Source organism: Neomonachus schauinslandi, chromosome 13 (assembly GCF_002201575.2).
Source record: "Neomonachus schauinslandi chromosome 13, ASM220157v2, whole genome shotgun sequence".
Classification (NCBI taxonomy): Eukaryota; Metazoa; Chordata; class Mammalia; order Carnivora; family Phocidae; genus Neomonachus; species Neomonachus schauinslandi.
In genome coordinates this window covers 10,253,687-10,273,770 of record NC_058415.1, presented here as the reverse complement: position 1 = coordinate 10,273,770, position 20,084 = coordinate 10,253,687, and the positions used below count along the sequence as shown (strand labels likewise).

The following is a 20,084-nucleotide window of genomic DNA, read 5'->3' as shown; positions in this document are numbered from 1 at the left end:
GAGAGGTCGGGAAGCAGTGGAGAGCTGCTCCTTACACGAGAGCTGCCCCAGTGTCCCAAAGGCAGTCTGATTGCCAGAAAGACACATGACCGCAGAGTCTGCCTTCCCCATCTCCCTTCATGTCCTGTTTGCAGAATCCACGTCCCCTCCAGGACCCTGGTGACAGGAGGGTGTGGGAAGTGGAGATTCCAGACTTGGGTTTTTGCTACAGACGTGAGGACAGTATGGGGTGCGTCATTGCGCGAATGACAACAGCTTACACTTACACATGCCTTGCATGTTGTCTTTTTAAAAATACTCTTTTTATATGAACACAGTGAGGTAGCTAAGGTGAGACGCCTGTTCTACACATAAGGGAAAGTGAGGAAGCAGATAACTTGCTTATGGCTAAATAATGAGTTACAGCGACGTGTTGGCTTCTAGGCAGTGCTGTCTCCTCTCTATTGCTCTCTTTTCCTTAGTGCTTGTTAATTGAGTATCATGTGACCAAATGCAGCCTCACAGAGGCTCTAGTAGGGACCCCAAGATAGAAAAGGCACCTTAAGGATGCAGTTAGAGTTTCTAGGGTCATTGCACTGGGGAGGCGTATTCATGGTCGAGGGTACTTCCAACAACAATGGGCTATTCTCTTAAAGAACCAGGCAGTTCTTGTAATCATTGTACAGTGCAACTTTGGGCTCAGTGTATTCCTTCTTTTTTTTTTCTCAAGCAGATGAAAAACTCGGAGAACCGCCACGCAGTGAGTTCCCAGTACAGGATGCATTCTTACTACCCGCCTCCCTCCTACCTGGGCCAGAGCGTGTCCCAAATCTTCACTTTCGAGGATGGCCCCTCTTACTCAGAAGCCAAAGCCAGTGGTAGGTGTCCGGATGCACAGCCGGGATTGGGGTGGACGGAGGATGAGTAGCCATCACTGGGTCTCTGGACCTCTCCAAGGTCTTGCAAGTCAGGAGCTCTTGGGAGGTTGCCATGTGACTCCTTTGTGAGTATCCTTTACAGTATTCCGTTATGGAATGCTTTTGCTTTAATATCACGTTTTTCTTTTCTGACTACCTGGAATGACAAGAATAAAATGAGAGGCTCCCATCAAAAGCTAAAAAAAATGTATTTTCAGGAGGAGCACTACGAAGTACAAGTTGAAAGGAAAATGTGGCTCAAATCCTGATATTTTTGGTAAAGTGAATTTCTCTGTATTGAATACTTGATTGAAAACTTCCCCATTTTAAAATTGAAGGCGTATTCATCTTTTGGGGAGGAAATAAAATAACTTAATAAAACATTTTTGAATACAGTAGATTTCAGACTTTATGCAGTAGCAATGCAAATAACTCTGTTATAATAGCTTTAAAATAAAAAATGACTGTTTAATGAACCAAAGTGCTTTGAAATACCCAATTCCTCAACTTCAATTTTAACCTCCCCAGCATTTACACTGTGGTGATGGGCAGGTCTTTTATGACTGCTGTGTTTTTAGGCCCTGTTTTTAAGTTCTTTATATTAAGCTTTATCTTTTGATCTAGGAAAGTGAGAAGCATATAGAGTCGAGACTGTACGTAGAAATCAGGGCAATAGTGTGTGACTTGGTAGTAAACCCGACTGTTGGAACTCACCCTCCACTAAATAAAAAGAGAGGTTGTTCTCTGAATAACTTGACACTCTACAGAGAACTTGTTTCTACTGTAAAGCAAGTGTTTAGAGAACAAGAATCAGAACCATCCTTTGATTTCCGAACGCAGGACAAGGAAGTCTAAAAAAGCTGGGCAAGTTATGCCTTATTTGCCATACTGAAATAAAATAGAGGATTTCATTAATGCGTAATATAGAGGACAAGGGAATGGATCTGTTTGAACTGTAGAGGAACTGAAGTACACGTTATTGATTGCACTTTGACTTTCATTAATGACCATTTTTTTGTCAGGAGTGGACAAGCTCAACTCTGTATTATAAATATCCATATTATGGAATGTATGCCCATATGGTCCTTCTTTCATACTGTCTTTGATTCTACGTATTTATCTGGCTTTTAAGCTCTTTAGGGACAGAGAACACATCTTACATATCTTTTTACCTGCTATGATGCCTTTTATTTGTTATTTATTGGTTAAGCAAGTGAATTAATGAATGAATGAGGTATTATTTTTTAAGGGAGCTTGCTACTCTGTAAAGAAACATCAGCCTAGAAGGTCAGGATCCTAACTCATGGTCTGTGGAATCAGTGCAGAATTTAGTGATGAAGCAGTTAAGGAAACGTTTGTTCATACAGAAAATTAGGAGTTAACCTACTTTCAGGAAGAAATTGCTTGAGCCTCTTGCTCAAGGAATAATGGAATATTCCCAGAAGCACTCGCACTCTTGAGAGAAAGGTGTAAATTCAGAGCAGGGCAGTAAGATGAAAAGATAAGAGGAAATTTATTAGAGCAGAGAGGGACGGATATGAAGAGGAGCAGGAAGCATTTGAATTTATGGCAGAAAAGGAAAAGGCTCAGAAGGAAAGAGGTTACAGTCCAGGACAGAAAGGACCTGAGCACCAGCACTCACTGGGAAAGACAGGGTGGCTAGCAGTGAGGTTTTCTCACATTTTTGCTGGTGAGACGTGTGTTTGAAGGCGTGAGGAGGCCTCAGGCTTACCCTTCTGGTGCCCCTCTCCCTCACTACTAGCCTCACACCTGAGCGAGTTAGGATGAGCTACAGTGAAACTCCGTAATACCTACTTTCGAACAGCCATGGAGAAGGAGAATATGAATCAATAGAAAATCCAAATCTCAACTAATTGTTCAAAGAAATGTGGCTTTATGACTTCCAAATGCATGGTATTTGGGGCTTCTGTGTTGCAAGTGGGAAGGGAAGAGGGAGGAGAAAGTTGTGTTTGGGGGCCAAAAGGACACCCCAGGGGTCCTCTCTTGGAGCACTGGGTCCTCAGTTTTATCATCAGCATTGGTACAAGTAGGCACTCGGAGACAGCTTAGGCCCTTCCGCTGAGTGGGGCTGAGGCTGGTGGCCGGGTGTGGGGGCGGGGGTGGGGGGACGGGACAGCAGTGTATTCACTTCTGACAAGGTGACAGAGGCTGGCCAGTAACCTGTTGCATTCATCATGCCCATCAGGTATGGGCTGAGATCTTTTGGTTGGCCGTGTTAATAAGTAAGTTATGTTTGGAAGATCTAAGTGGGGACTTACTGTAAGTAATTTGAAAAACAGTGTTTTTCAGTAGGTTTAATGTTTTCTTTAAAGTATAAATTTGTCATTAAATCAGTTTTTCTTCACCTTCTTTAAAGAGAAATTTAACCTCTCTTTACCATGTAAAGAAAGGAGTCCCGGTTCAAAGTCTTCCTCTGCATTTGCTGGAGATTGCAACATGCAAATAGAATGTGGTGGGGATTCCAGGGAAAGTTCCTTTTGCTGTGTTGCTACTGTTTAATGTTTTTCTTGGTAAAGAGGCTAGGAGGCGTTTCCTCCCTATTCTATATCCCGAGAAGTGTCAGGAGGTAGACCAGAGAGGCAGTGAGGCCCAGTCATGTAGGACTTTGTAAAGCATTGCAAGCACTTTGGCTTTTTTCAAGTGAGATGAGAAGCCCATTGCAGGCTTTCTAGCAAAAGCACGGCATGGGAGACATGTCTGTCCTGGGTTTTGGAAGATCACTCTGGCTGTGGTCTAAGAACAGACTGTAGGAGTGCAGGGGGGAGGCACGGAGTCCAGTGGAAGGCATTGCAGTAGTCGTTGAGAAAGGTGGCAGTGAGCTAGTCGGGGGGCGGGGGGGAACGTGCTGGTGATGACAGGTGGTTTAATTCTAGATCTGTTTTGAAGATAGAACCAACACGATTTGCTGATGGATTTGGGATGTGCCAGGAAGGGAGAAGTGGGGGTGACTCTATAATTTTTTATCTGACCAAGTAGGAAATCAGAGTTTCTGTTCATTGAGGTAAAGAAGACCGGGGTGGTGGGGGGAACAGGTTTGTGAGAATTAGGAGTTTAATTTTGCACATGAAGTTTGAGATGTTCCTGAGTCATCCAAGTGGATCGTCAAGTAGGAATTGGATGTATGAAGTCTCAGTCTCAAGTTGAGAGGAGACATCCTTGCTGGAAATCAAAGCTTAAGAGTCCAGTGCATAGATGTTACTTGAAGTCAATCTGACGAGAGCCCCTAGAGAAGTGAGTGTAGATGGAGCAGAATGAAGGACTGAAGATTGAGCCCCAGGGCCCTCCAGGGTCCGGAGGTGTGTTGCAGATGAACTCCAGCAAAGGAGAAAGTGAGGAGGAGAACTAACAGGGCATGCTGTCCTGCAAGCTGAGCAAAGAAAACATTTCAGTGAACAGAGCCAGAGAAGCTGATAGGTCAGCTAAGAGGGCTGGAATCAACCATGATCGGCTGTTGTATGTGGTGGGAATGAGGGAGGACCTGGACAAGTGCCATTCGGGTGGGGAGGCGGGAACGAAAGCCTGACTGCGCTTGGGAATGTGTAGGAGAGAAGATGGGGGCAGCGGCACAGACACTTCTCCAAGGCGTCTTGCTGTAAGGGGAGTCATGAAATGGGGCAGCAGCTGGAGGGGAGCGGAGTTCAAGGAAGATCTTCTCTTTTTCAAAGAAAGAGAGAGCACAGTAGGTTTGTGTGGTCCAGTAGAGGGAAGGTTTGCCCTGCAGGCTGTGTGGGGTGGGGGCCACATCGTCAGGGACACTGGTGGGGTGCTGAGTAAGTAAGACAGGGTGGGCTCCAGGGCAGCGGGCCCCACTGTGGGCGCCTGTGGGGGCCTCTTTACTGGTCTGAGAGGAGGTGAGTAAAGTAACTAAAAGTAAAAACTTCGTAACCGTTTGGCACCATGATTTTATGTCTGTTGAATATAATTTGAAACTTGGGACTTATTTTTTGTCTTTCATTTTTCTCGGAATTCGTTTTTTTATTAAGGTAAAATCCACCTATCACAAAATGAACTGTTAACCATTTTGAAGTATACAGTTCAGCCTTTAGGACTTTTGCAGTGTTGGGCAACCATGACCTTTATCTAGTTTGAAGGCATTTTTATCACCGCAAAAGGAAACTGGGTACCTGCTAAGCGGCCATTCCCTACTCTCCCTTCCCCCAGCCCCTGACAACCACTAATTTGCTTTCTGTCTTAATGGACTTGCCTATTCTGGATGTTTCGTGTAAATGGAATCGACAATACGTGGCCTTTTGTGACTGGCTTCTTTCACTGAGCGTAACATTATCGAGGTTCCTCCACACTGTAGCAGGTATTAGTACTGAACTCCTTTTTATGGCCTACTAAGATGCCCTCATTGTGGATAAACCACATCTTGCTTTTCTGTTCTTCAGTTGATGGACATTTGCGTTGTTTGTACCTTTTTTGGCTGTTGTGCAGAGCTGTGCTGTGGATCTTCGTGTTCTTTGTTAGGAGACCTGTGTTCACGTCTTCGTGTACATACCCAGCAGCAAAATTGTAGGATCGTATGGTAATTCTGGGTTTAACTTTTTACGGAAGCTGCCAGACTTCTGTGTGGCAGCAGCACCATTATACCTTCCCGCCAGCATATGAGGGTTCCGATTTCCCTAGCCTGCTTATGTTACTTTCCGTTTTTAAAATTATGATTCTAGTAATTCATTTTTGTTGTATCTTAGGAAAGTATCAGACCATGGCGGATTGGAAACAAAAACATTTTAGGAGCGCCAGGCTGGCTCAGTTTGGTAGAGTGTTGCAACTCTTGGTCTTGGGGTTGTAGGTTCGAGGTCCACGTTGGATGTAGAGATTACTTAAACATAAAGTCTTAAAAAAGTTTTAAACAAAGCAAAACAGGTCCCTCCCCACAGATAGCTTGAGAAACACGGATCCTAGTACCCACACGGAAGGTTGGCTTATGCATGAATGTGGCCTCTTCAGAGTAACGGCTGCAAGTGGTTCACGAAGTGGTGGTCGGAGCACCCTGGAAATCACGCTTCTTCAACTCGGGATAAAGAGGTGATCTCCACAGCCATGCCTCTGTGTTAGTAGATACACTCATGTTAACGGGTGTAAACAGGCATCTTTGTCTACATGTTGAAGTCTTGCGTGTCAGTTCCTAGAGTATACTTGGCTGGCCAACACTTGGGAGAAAGTCTCCCATTTCAAGTGAGAAAGACGAACATACTTTGATCTTTTTGTCTACTTCTTCTGCAGTCTCAGTGTGAACGTCAGAGCTGGTGCATTCGGTTTCTTTGGCATCCTTGGATCCTTTACATTCAACCTCTGCTCTTTCAGAAGAAAGAAAAGCACTCATTTGAGGTGCTCATTATGTATTATGAGCTGTTCTTGTATTATTCATTTAGAACACATAGGATGTCAGCAGATCCATGAAGCAGGATATAGAGCATTATGTTTTCCCCAAAGGTCAGATGGCCCAAGTCAGTGGAAGGGCCTCTCTGAGTTGAAGGCCTCGTGCTCCTTCTGTTACGTCTGTGTTCCCAAACATGACTTTTTGAATCCATTCAACATTAGCAGTTTTGTAGCCCAGTGAATCTAGAAGTGCCTGATTTCACCGATGGCTTATGCTACCCCCCCCCCCCCCCCCCAAAGTTGTCACGACTAAATGGTTAAGCTTTCACTTCCATGGAATGGGTTTGCTTCATGCTGCATGTTGGATTTTAGCGAAAGATCATCCATCTAGTTTTGCAGGTGAGAACAGCAAGGGGGGTGCTCCCTCTTGGAAGCACCCTCCGGTCTCCCCTGCTCACGATCCCAGGATGTCAGAACTGCCCTTTGGTGAGGTGAGGTGACGTTCTCCCACTGCTCCTGGGTGGGGTGGTAGAAGCAGTCTGTGCTTAGCATCTGAATGGAGGCACCACTCACCAGCTGTGTAGCCTTGGGAGTATCAGACTCTTCTCCAAGACCCTTACTTTCCTCACCCCTTAATAGAGGGTGAGGAGGTAGGTGTTGTGAGGATGAAATCATGTCCCATATGGAAGCAAGCTCTATAAATCACCAAATGCAGCAAGAGATGGCAAAATACTGTACATACTTCCACCATGCCTTTCTGTAAGGGGTGTGTTGACATTTCAGGCAGTTCTTCTTGTCAGGGAGAAAGATGTTCTGGCAGTGTTTTAGAGTCCTGCTCAGACAGGAAGGAGAGCAGGCCAAAGAATCCGAGGGCTCGCTTTTTTGTGTATATTCTCTGAAGCGTATGGCAAGCCTGCAGGGGAGAAAAACACTGACCCTTTTCTTCCTCTTCTTTAAGGAAAGCTGAATATGTTTTATGCAATATTTATAGAATGTTGAGTTTAAACTTGACTCTTTAGGAAATGACTTGATTGTTTAGGAAATGATTTGAGGGAGGTCAGACTCTTCAGGAAATGTGCCAAATTTCAAAGAAAAGCACTTGACTGGTAAACTGTTTTCCTTATGTAACTTTGTTATTTTCAGGTCTAGCTTTTTTTTTTTAAATTTTTTATATTTTTGAGAGAGAACGCACACACGCACGCGTACGAGTCGGCGGGGGGAGAAGCAGACTCCCCACAGAGCAGGGAGCCCGATGCGGGGCTCGATCCCAGGGCCCTGGGATCATGACCTGAGCCGAAGGCAGACGCTTAACGACTGAGCCACCCAGGCGCCCTCAGCTCTAGCTTTGAACAGAGAGGTAAGTGGGGCATTTGTCGGCAATGACCCTGGAGGTCAGTTCTTGCAAGGCGATGGGTCCCACCCCAGGAGAGGAGATTGGGCTGAGGTCCCCAGCTCTGGACCTGACTGTAACATGCTTGCTTCATCTCTTCCAACCTCACTTCCCTCATCTGGAAAGCTGAAAAAAAATAACAACAGCCTTACCTATTACACATGGGTCAAAAAAATTTTTACAAAAAATTATGTAAAAAAGGCGTGGCAGAAGTTGTCAACTCCCTTATCTCCATATGAAGACCTGCCACCATGTCTTACACATCTTTCTGTGCCTGCAAATGCCTGGCAGGGGGCTGTACAAATAAAGTCCTCACAATAATTAAGGTGGGCCTAGTTTTAGACCTACAGGGGCCCTGTTTGAAACTAAACATATGTGTATTGGGATTCTTGAAATCAGCTAGACATTGTGGTCTTCTGAGCGAGGAAGATGAAGCATGATCACTTTAAGCATATAATAAACAGCAGGCAGCTTTGGGGGCTTATTTTTGATATATTACATGTGGTATGTTTGCTAAGTAAAGCAGAGGGAACGAGGGAAAAGGAGTGTGGAAGGACACCAGAAGGTCCCTTTGTAGCTGAAGAATAGCACTGAAGGTGAGCTGAAATGCCGTTTGATGAGGACACACAGATTTCCGTTGTTTCTTAAAACCTCTTTCTCTTCCTCCATGAGAAGAGCACCCTACAAGGCAAACTGGGAAGGTTGAGAACGGATGGGTCCCTAGCATGCCTTCTGCGTAAAACACTGCCCTCCGACAAGGCCACCAGCAATCTAGAGAGAGCAGGCACTTCCCAGAGTCCCACGTGAGGGAGGTCAGACTCACGTAAGGAAGAAGTTCACACACACAGCCTTTCTGCAAGAGTCATCGGGCTGTGGTCTCACACACGCGGGGCCAGGAATCATGTTCATTCAGCTTTGCGCTTTGCCGGGTGCACGCATCCTGCTGTGTTCTCGGAGGGCTCCTGGGATGGTCCATGGGTTCTTGAATGAGTAAGAAACCTTGGACCCTTCCTACTGGTGCCTCACTGGCCTGGAGTCTGGCATTCTGGTAAAACAGTCATGGAAATAAAGCAGACATGGGCAAAGGTAGGGTACGGCCTCCAGACTACAACATATCCTGCATTCATATCATGTAGAATATTCCCTGTATTCCCTTTGGAAAACTCAAATTTTAAAGACTTCCTCCTTTGCATAGACTGGTTTTCGATGAATAACACAGCCCTGGGAGCAAGGTCAAGCCCTGGGAGCAAGGTCAAGCTTCCTCACCAAGCACACTAAGCAGAGAGGCTGGGGCAGGGTGGGGAGGTTGCAGGCAGAGCGCCGTGACATCTCTGAGCCTTGTTGCTAGTGTCGGGGAACAGGTCTGCGAGCCACTCCCCTGGGCATTCTCTGTGCTGGTGTATCCTGTGGTTTCTCTTCCTCCTGTCCTCTTCCTCTCCTCACAAACAGGTAGCTCTTACAGTAAGATTCTGTGCACTCAGTGGGGATAGCTCGTTTAATTCTTACTAGTCGTATAATTATCCCCATTTTATAGATGAGGACACTGAGGTATAGAGACAATGAGAGAAGGGACCTCATTTCCGAGTGGCAAGTAGAGAAACTGAGGCACAGTGATGCTTTACTTAGCTTGTCTGAGGCCTCACTGGGCAACAGTCTGGCATTCTCCTGTGTGAAATATTTTTAAGGAAATGATGGCTGTGATTGGGGGTTGGAAACATTCTGTCTGCTGAGTCTAAAGATACGCATGCAAAAGCAACTCTTCTTCTGTAATGATAAAATTCTAGAGCCTACTTCTTCAGCATATGCATCATGCAGAAATACCCCTTCTAGGGGTGCCTTTCTATAGCATGTTGGTGTCACAGAAAAACAAAAACAAAAAACCCTGAAAAGCAGCCTTGGAAAAAACCCACCAGCATATCAGGTGTAGTATTTACATTGATCTTCCCAAAACTAAATATAAACTTTGGAACACCTTTATGACTTAACATAGTAAAGTTTTAATTTTGTGGCTATATGTGCATTTTCTTTGTATTTAACAGGAGAGAGTTGTTAATATTTGATGAAGGCAGACATTAAAACATTAAATAACTAGTTATCAGCTTTGAAATTATAAGTGTAAATAGAAACACAATCAACCACTTTCCTATAGTTGTTTTTATTTTCTCTGGCTATTCTGTGTTATTTTAAGAATAGGGTGAGGGGCGCCTGGGTGGCTCATTTGGTTAAGTGTCCAACTCGTGATTTCAGCTCAGGTCATGATCCCAGGGTCGTGAGATTGAGCCTGGCGTTGGGCCCCGTGCTCAGCGGAGAGTCTGCTTGAGGATTCTCTCTCCCTCTGCCCCTCTCCCTCTGCCCCTCCTCCCTCTCTCTCTCTCTCTCTCAAATCCTTAAAAATGAAAAAAAAAAAATGAAATTAGGATGAAGAAAAGGCCTATCTGTTTTCCCGAGATAATTTTTGAGGCAGTATTTTATGCTCTACTTGGTCTGTCAGTGGCTTATTATGAGGTTGCTTTTACATCTTTAATTTATTCCCGAAAATCTCAGGGCCTCTGTAGGGGTTTTCCTTTGGGCTAAAGAAGACCATCTAGAGCGGGACACAGAGTCTGAGCTCTGGAAACCACAGTTTTGGGAATTCCTACATGTCCTGGCGTAACTAGGTTGCACACAGTTACTAGAAGTCAGTGCTTGCCCAGGATGCCTGTGCTGATTCTATCTCGATGGAGTTTCTGGGGTGATGTCAGGTCCCCTCCCTGCCTGATCAGTGCAGGGAACCCAGCCTTTTGTGGGCACGGCACACATCGAGTTTGCCAATCCCATTACTCACTCAGGGACCATTTCTCTTGAAAATTCCTGGAGAGGCAGCATCCACACGGGCATTAACTTGGATGCAACAGTAGCCACTCTGGTTGGGGCATCGCACGCACATCCTCACGCAGGAGATTTCTTCATTCCGGTCCGGAACTGCTGGGCCTCGGTGATGCTTTTCGGGTGCGGAGTGGAGTAACTCAGCAGTTTATTTTCCCTCCTCGGCTCCTCGGAGGCACGGCCCAGGCCAAGTACAACTTGAATAACCTTCAGGAGAACTGTGCTGTCCTTCTGTCGGCCGCTGTCTTTGAAAATTGCCTCCAGAGTTAGTGAGCAGGAACAGTTAAGATTTACAAACAATGATGAAGCTTGTCATGCATCTTTCACCATCCATCATCCGGGTGCCGTGCCTGGGCGGTGAAGTGTTCTTCATAAAAACCAGCTCAGTGTGAAATACACCTCGCTGCAATGTTTACTGCTCTGAAGCTCGTCCGCGGCCCTTTATAGTAAATCCAGATTGCACTGTGACATTACAGTATATCATTGCCCGGCGCCGTGGGGTTTACACTGGGAATGAGTGCAGTGCACACTAGATGAGGTGTCCAAATTGAGTTATGTCAGAATTTGGCTGTTATATGGGGATAGCTTTTGTTTTCCGAACACTGAAAGTTAGCTTTATATGTATTTATATACAGGCCTATATTTCCCACCTTGCGCATACACACGGGGTACACAGTATATGCTGAGGTCAGCTTCCAGCCAGGCTTCTGCTGTGAACAATGGTGACGGGCGTTTATGGACCTTCCAGCGATTGTTCATTGAAATTGGCCTAACTGGCGTCTTCGGGGGGAACTAGAGTAGATGGCTATTTCGTTGGAGGAGTGGGCTTGCTTCTGTGTGCGGTGGTCATTTTTACCATCCTTTCTTACAAAGCCAAGGAAGCCCCTCTCCTGGGATTGTTGTGGTGTGCAGGAACGATCCCTGTGATATAGGGCAAAGCGAAATATAGGGCAAAGAAACCCCACAGGACAGTTCCTCGAGTGCCTCGCCTGTCGGCCAAGCACATGCACTTGGGGAGGTCTCCGAAGTCAGTTGCTTATTTATTGCTTTCTTAGTGGGTATCAAAATCCTGGTGCTGCCTCTGCTATCTTGAAAGATGCTGCTTCCAAGAAAAGATTTATGGTGTTTTAGCTGAAATCTGCAAAATAAAAGCGCACACTGAATTTATGGCATGATCAGGTTTATTTACATTCACCCTAAAAGTGCTGATATTAAAAATGAGCTCCATAAAAAAATAATATTCAGGCCCTGCAGCCCCACAATCATCTTCTTACCACATATTTTTAAAGCCTCTCTTCAGTGTAGCAGGGAAATTAGGAGAACCATTTTGTGGCCTTTTCCTATCTGGTGCTACAATGAATACAGGGTTTCTCCCCCATTTACACCAAGTCTAGGGCAGGGCTTCCCCCCACTTGAAACTCGGTGGCAGACAGCCCTCCCACCTTTGCCCTCTGCTCTTTTCCTCTTAGTTGCAATGTCTTCTCACTGGGGATTGATTAACGATGCCACTTCCCAGCTTCCTGGAGCAGTGTGGGACACAGCTGCGGGCATATGGTGCTGGCCTCTAGAGGTGGGACGGGCCAGAAGCCTTCCGTGGGCTCTGTCGCCAGGGGAGCGAGCGAAGAGCCCCGAGTCAGCCTGACGCGCCCATTTGAATCTTCAGGGCTGCACGCTCAGACACAGAGTGGCCAGTAAGAGTCAGATTTCAGATAAACCCTGAACAATTATTTTCATATAACTATGTCCACAGTATTTTATTATGCTAAAAATAACTTATTTTTTCTGATATTTAAATTGTAGCGTCCTGCGTTTTTATTTGCTAAATCTGGCGATTTTAGACTCCATTCAAGTCTCTCAACGACCATTTTAAGGCCCTGGGGTAAAAGGCAAAAAAAAAAAAATGTGGACACAGGACAGCAGTACTTTCTGGAAGCATACTCAGCAGTTTTATGAGTTGCTTCATTTGTTTTGTTTTGTTTTTTTTTAAGATTTTTTTATTTATTTGACAGAGAGAGAGAGAGAAGAGCAGGGGGAGAGGGAGAAACAGGCCCTCCGCAGAGCAGAGAGCCCGATACGGGACTCGATCCCAGGACCCTGAGATTATGACCCAAGCCGAAGGCAGATGCTTACCCGACTGAGCCACCCAGGCGTCCCAAGAGTTGCTTCATTTGTGTTTCTATCAAAATCGTACAAGAGGCAGGTCTGATCATGCATGGAGTGGTTTCCTACTTTGGTTAAAGCTATTCATGGCTTTCTCAGTGAAGAGTTTCTGGATTATAAGTTATCCTTGTCCACATTAACTGTAGTGTTTCTTCCTCCGTTTGGGTAATTCATGGGTCCACACATTTCTTTTTTCATGTTTTATGGTTTAGATCCATTAATACAGCAGCAAATACAATTTAACCCACTGCCGCTCAGAATCAGAATGGAAATTATACTCTCTGTGCGTTTGGTTCAGTTGTGTCCTCGTACAACTTTACCAGGCGTAACAGTGACTCTCGAAACTCTCAGCAGGACCAGGTCCTCTCTGTCCCCTTCCCAAACCCCCACCAGGACATAAGCTGATGGCTCGGTCAGTACACAGGTAGTAACCTGAAGAGCCTGCTGTCTGTGGACCTGGCATCCTGCCTAGGATGTGAACATGGCAGAGAGTGTGGGACGGTCACCCTTAAATGTCAGCAGATCCTGGGGACTCATGCCCTTCCCTTCGTGTCCACAGGAAACCAGTCTTAACTCTGCGGGCTGTGGAAGGGCATAGCCATGTGCTCAGCCGTCTTGCTCTTGTTCGGGACTTGGTTGAGGTCTCTCTGTAACCCAAGGGGAGGAGAGAATCTCAAGCAGACTCCCCACTGAGTACAGTTAGAGAAACCAGGGTTACAACCAACCTTTGTGGGCAGATGTTCCAGATATGCAGCCCTGTCCGGGCATGTTTTGCCTTTGTTACTTACGTGGTTAGAGAGGTGGCATGGGGCTTGATTTATTTATTTGTTTGCTTATAACAGCTTTATTGATACATAGTTCACACACCATAAAATTCATCTCCTTTAACATACAGTTCAGTGGTTTTTAGTATATTGACAAAATTGTGCAGTCATCACCGCAACCTAATCCCAGAAATGTTTCCATCGTCCCAAAAGGATTCCCCATATGCAGTCACTCCTCCTCGCACCTCCCTCCCAGCCCCTGGAAGCTGCTGTCCTATTTTCTTGTCTCTCTGGATTTGCCTGTTGTAGGCATTTTGTAGAAATGGAATCCTGCGGGACCTTTTATGTCCAGCTTTTTCCCCTTAGTATTATGTCTTTGAGGTTCGTCCACATTGTACCCCACAACAGTGCTTCATTCCTTTTTATGGCAAAATAATATTCCGTCATGTGGAAGGGCTGGGTTTATTTTGAGTTCAAAAACTATGGCAGGGCCCCACAAAAACTATGAAACCACAAGATTCTCGAGGTGAAATACGTGTGTAATCTCGTTTTAGTAAACCTCCAGCTCTTCCAGCTCGGCACATGAATGCCTGGAGTGAGTAGAACCTACTGTGTGAAAGGAGAGGAACTGATGTTTACGGACATTGAACAGGCGGGGCTGTGTGGTTTCCCTGTTTCATGCCAACACTGTTTACGTTGTTCTGCTAGGGCTCCCGTAGCAGGAGAGCACAGACTGGGCGGCTTAAATTACACACTTACTTTCTCACACTTCTGGAGGTTAGAAGTCCCGGGTCAAGGTGCGGTTGGGGTTTGGCTGCTGCCTCGCTGTGACCACACACGGCCTTGTCTCTCTGTGTCAGAGTCAGAAAGAGGAAGAGCTTTCATCTCCCTCGCTCTTTTTTTTTAAGATTTATTTATTTGAGAAAGAACGAGTGCGTGAGAGCGCGGAGGGGCAGAGGGAGAGAATCTCAAGCAGACTCCCCACTGAGCGTAGAAGCCTACATGGGGCTCAACCCTGAGGTCGTGACCTGAGCCAAAATCCAGAGATGCTCAACTGACTGAGCCCCCTGGGTGCCGCCTGTCTTGCTCTTCTTGGAAGAACGCTAGTCCTCTCCAACCAGGTTCCACCCTTACGACCGTGTTGAAATTCCCTTAATCTCCCTAAGGGCCCAGTTTCCAGTGCAGTCTCCTTGGGGGGCTAGGGCAGCAACATAGGAATTTGGGGAGACACAATGAAACCTGTAACACTGTTGAAGAGTTTAGTGTTTCTAAATGTCTCCTCCTCTTGCTGAGGTTCTTGGACACAGGAGAAGGACACTGAGACCTGGTGAGCCAGTGTGTTTCCTGGTCCCATGCCGAATATCTGGAATTTGCTGACCACTCACTCACCTTCCACACTCTCTGACGTGCCAAGCCCAGCCCATGGCAGGCCCTCATCTGACAGTCAGATCCCTAAAACCGGGGTGTTTTGCAGAGATGGAGAGTTCCATGGTCACACACACCCCATTCACCCAGAGCACTTCTTTTCCAGATTGTGCTCTTCTTTCCCACATTTCCCCCCCTAGAATTTGGTTACTTCCTTTTTTTCTCCTATTTCTGATTTTGGGAAAAGGATTTCCAATTCCTTGTCCTCTTTGCCCTTATAGTGCCCTGCATGACCTTTACCGCCAGGGTGATGCTACAAATTAAATTAGTCTTTGCTTACTTTCCCAGCAAATGAGATTTTGGGGCCTTCACACACAGGATCACTGGTGTAATATAAAGGATGTGACTCAGTAATAACCAAGTGGAAGAGATGTATAGGGCAAAGAATGGGGAGAGGGTGGAGAGATTCCTTGCTCCTTTTAGGCGCACCAACAACAAATATTACATTTTAAATGCCCAGTTTTTATAAGGTCATCTGAAGCTGGTCACATGTAAGAGATGGTAGACCCTCCTTAGGTGAGCCCCCGGGGGGAAAGCCCTGAAACCCTTCGGCGTTCCGTGGGAATCCTGCTAAGGAGACAGTCTACGCAGCGGGGAGCAGAGAAGCAAGAAGGGGCGGATGATAATGCCTGGCTGGCAGCAGCTGAAGTTGTCAATCACTCCTTAATGTTTACAGAAGCAAAAAGTCAATGTGTAGTTGTTTTAATTTGACACACTCCTGGGTTGAGAGAGTGTAATCGCTGGAGGGGACAGTTAAGTGGCTGTCTGGGTCTGACTCCAGTGCTAAGCGCTTTTCTGATGAGCAATAGATTGCGTTAAATACCGGCGTAATTGCTCGCTTCCTCATCCCAGCCTCCAGTGCCTTGTACTACATTTCTGTTGCCCGAGGCTGTCGGGGTTTATGCTGCAGAGAGTCCGTATGTTCATTTTCATGAATCAATGTCGGTTTTTGAAAAGCAGTTGTTACAGCGCTAAGTGGACTGAAATGAATGACACCCCGTCCAGAGCCCGTGGAGTAAATCAGAACTGTTTCTATCCATGCGAGTGGTCTTTTGAGTATAAATGACTTTTTGTTTACTTATCAAACCAAATGTTTGTCTCCAGGAAATGGAGGCAAATGATTTGCTCATTTTTTTAATCCTGTGAATAGCACTTAGCTGCTGTAAACCAGAGAGGTTTATCGGGTATTGTTCTGTGCACTGATAGGAAAGGGTCCCCGCGCAGCAAGCGCAATTATCCCCAAATCATTCTCGAGGCTGGGAACACTTGATGGTAATCGTACCCACTGTGGGTGTCAGCCTTGCCTCAGACCGGCACCTCACCTGAGCCGGTGGGGCCCGGGGCCGGGGGAGAGGGCGTGCCGTCTCGCCCCAGACCTGCCTGGGCGAAGGAACCACGCTTTGGAAAACGCATTTCTCTGGTTGGGTTGTTGGGCGCTACTTCTGTATGAAAGGCTTGTGCTACCTGGTTCTCCTTCACCTTGGGTGTTGACAGAGACTGTTCAGAGGGCTGCGTTCGTTCCTTTTGCAGATTCAGGGGCTTGGAGGTCCGGCCCTTCGTGGTGGGGCTGCGCACTCGGCTGGTGTGATGGAGCTGGTTCCAGCGCCGTGAGCCGTGCTCTCCGTCTGCACCGGCTGAAAGAACCGTATCCGTGTCTCCTTCTCTTGTCTTCCTTCTCTTCTCTTTTCCTTTCGGTTGGGCCACTGTCTTCCTCCACTTACCTGTTCCATAAGGCTTGCTGGGCCGCGTCTGCAACGCCTCTCTCAGTGAAGCACTAATAATCGTTGATTTGTGATTATGCTTTTTCTCTCACATACATATGTGTGTGTGTATGTGTATATATATACATAAAACATAAAATTGGCCATTTTTGCCATTTTAACGTGTATAGTTCAGTGGCATTAAATACATTCACAGGATTGGGGTGCCTGGGTGGCTCAGGCGCTTGGGCAGCTGACCCTTGGTTTTGGCTCAGGTCATGATCTCGGGTTCCTGCCCTGTGTCGGGCTCCATGCACCTCAGGGTGTCTACCTCTGCACTTCTCCCATTCACACACACACTCTCTCTCTCTCTAAAAAAATAGATAAATCTTTAAAGTATGTATATATAGGGACGCCTGGGTGGCTCAGTCGTTAAGCATCTGCCTTCAGCTCAGGTCATGATCCCAGGGTCCTGGGGTGGAGCCGCATCGGGCTCCCTGTTACGCAGGAAGCCTGCTTCTCCCTCTTCCACTCCTCCTGCTTGTGTTCCCTCTCTCGCTGTCGCTCTCTCTGTGTCAAATAAATAAAATCTTAAAAAAATATATGTATGTGTGTATATATATTTTACAGGGCTGTGTAACAGTCTGAGTTTATGCCAAGGTCTGAGGCAGTCCTTGATCCGGGAGAGGAGGGGTGGTGGGGTTGTCAGCTCCAGGGTGGCCTTCTAATTGCCCCCCGGCCCCTCCCTCGTTGAGCTGCCTCAGCCCCAGTGTTCTAGGGATGCCCCCAGGGCACCAGTGACACCACAGTCATCCCTCATGGACCCTTTCCCCTAAAAAGCCTTCCTGTTTCCATAACTGCTGCATCCTGACCTCACTCCTGCTCATCTGTGTGTCCTGGATGGTTCAAGATCTTTCTTTTTGAGGTGACCCTGGTGTCCACCCTCTGCTCCGGGAGCCACTCACCAGGCTATTAAGGACTTTTAACTGCTTGTTGCTGTGGAACTCCCTCCCAGTTGTCCCATGTACAGGAACAATCTGTACTCCCTCCCTGGTGCTCCCAGCACCCTCATCGGCTGCGTCCTCTTCTTGAAGTAGCCGGCTCTAGAACTCGTAGATCATGAGTTGCTCCAAAATGAACTACAACAGGGTTAGTTCTCCCTGGTCCTGCTGGAGAAGGAAATTTCTCCACACATACTAAAAATAGTTGTTTCTATTTTCTGTTAATATTCTTTTTTTTAGAGATTTATTTACTTATTTGTCAGAGAGAGAGAGAGCACGAGCTGGGGGAGGTGGCAGAAGGAGAAGGAGACTCCCCACTGAGCAGGGAGCCCGATGCGGGGCTCCATCCCATGACCTGAGCTGAAGGCAGATGCTTAGCGGACTGAGCCACCCAAGCGTCCCTTTCTGTTAATACTCCTCATTTCTCCTCATTTGTTCTTTGAACTTTGTTATTTCTTTATTGGCACTTACTACAGACCACAACTGCCTGGAGATGGCTTTGGGTGGTTCTCTGCCTAACTCCTAGCTCAAGGCTTCATGCCAGGCCATTGCTATTGTTATTTTTACAAAAAGCAGTACAAGATCATTGGGGAAAAAAATCAACTAATACAGAAATCAGAAAATACAGAAATACAGAAAAGCAGGTTTCAGAGTGAGGTTTTTATTGTTTCTGACGTATAGATTGATGTACTTTGTGTTCCCTCGCTCTCCCGTGTGTGTTACGGTAATGCCATGAATATCTACAGGAGTGGGCCCTACCTTTATATCACATGTCTTTTTGGCATCCATTAAAATAGCCATGTGATTTTTTTCTCTTTTTAACATAGTAAATCACATTAATGGATTTCCTAATGTAGAATTATCCTTATATTCCTAGAATAAATCTTACTTGGTCATGAGGCACTATCTTTTTAATACATTGTTGGGTTCACTTTACCTCTCTTTATTAGGACTTCTGTACTTACCACCATAAGTGAGCTCAACCTACTTTCCTTTTTTGGTGTTTTTTTTTTTTTTTTTTTTTTTAAGCTTTTATTTATTTGAGACAGAGCGAGCACAAGCAGGGAGAGCGGCAGGCACAGGGAGAGGGAGAAGCAGGCTCCCTGCTGAGCAGGGAGCCCGATGCGGCGCTCGATCCCAGGACCCTGGGATCATGACCTGAGCCGAAGGCAGACGCTTAAGGACTAAGCCACCCAGGCGCCCCTTTTTTGGTATTCTTATCATGTTCCTTGCGTCACGGTTGTCATAAGCTCATAGGATGAAACAGAATGATATGAAATTACAACAGTCTCTTAAATTTTTAAAAACACTACGCCTGTGCCTCCATCTGCTGTCTTGTGTTTAATGCTTTTTTCTTTATATGTTTCTTGTGTTCATGTTCAGATTTTCCAAAGGTTCATTGGTTTTATTGGTCATTTCTAGCACCATCAGATGAATTTATTTGTTTATGCGTAGATTTTGATTGACCTAACGCGAGTTGTTCTTAAAGAGATTTTTGAAATTATTTCCAGATTTTTCTTTCACTGCCAACCGAAAACGTGTATGGGTATTTGTGTTAATAAAGCCAACAGGCTTCGGTAAATCAGTTTCCCAAAGAAGGGGCCAGTGGGGGCGCCTGGGTGGCTCAGTCAGTTAAACGCCTGCCTTCGGCTCAGGTCATGATCCCAGGGTCCTGGGATGGAGTCCCGTGTCATGCTCCCTGCTCAGCGGGGAGTCTGCTTCTCCCTTTCCCTCTACCCCCCTCTCCACTTTGCTGTCTCTCTCTGTCTCTCTCTCGCTCTCAAATAAATAAAAATCTTAAAAAAAATAATAATAATGGGGCCAATGAATGGCATAGCCAGGATTTGAACTCACATCTGTCTTTCCTGTCTGTGCTCTCCACCCCACCCCCGTGACCACTATATTATGCTACCTGGTGGGATATAAAGGATGTCTGTCTCAACTTGGGTTCTACTGAAGAGCAGAACTCGAAACAACAAGGACTGGTGTGCTGTGATGTATTGGGTGGTAGTTCCAAGGAGGAGGAGTGAGGAAAGGATTAAAAGCCAACATAAAGTTGTGTGGATATAAGTCAGGCACCAGAGGCATTTAGTTCTGTTTGTTCGTAGGAATCTCATTTCAAATCACATAGGACAACGAATTAATCCAGCTCTGTTTTCCATGAAAGTAACACAGAGCTGCCTAACCCTCATGTCCTGGATTTTGGGTAATGTGAATTATTTTTATTTCCTTAGAGTCCAGAAGTTTTTGGGATGGTGGCATCTATGGCCCATGGCCAAACAGCCTTCCTTTCTATCTGGGAACATCAGCCAGGGAAAGGGACTGGAAAGACCGGTTGAGATTAACATGCTGAAGATTCACCAGAAGCTTCCAGTTACTGATGAATTTCCGCATTCTAGAGATGATTTATTGTGGTAAGAAAGGCAGGAAAGGCATCCTGGGAAAGAAGCTCTTTTTACCTTTCTTAACCAAAATACATGTATTTAAAGAAAGATTAAAAGTATGAGTGACCATTCAGAGAATGTGGTTGGTTTGGG

General features: G+C 46.0%; 1 protein-coding gene across 1 annotated transcript in view; it reads left to right on the top strand.

The window, feature by feature from the left end:
- DMRT1 (doublesex and mab-3 related transcription factor 1) overlaps positions 1-20,084 on the top strand; it is a 104,467-nt gene that overhangs the window by 62,794 nt on the left and 21,589 nt on the right. The window contains exon 4 of the mRNA XM_021694427.1: positions 713-857. Within this exon, the coding sequence (XP_021550102.1) occupies positions 713-857 (145 nt within the window). The remainder of the gene's footprint in view (positions 1-712; positions 858-20,084) is intronic.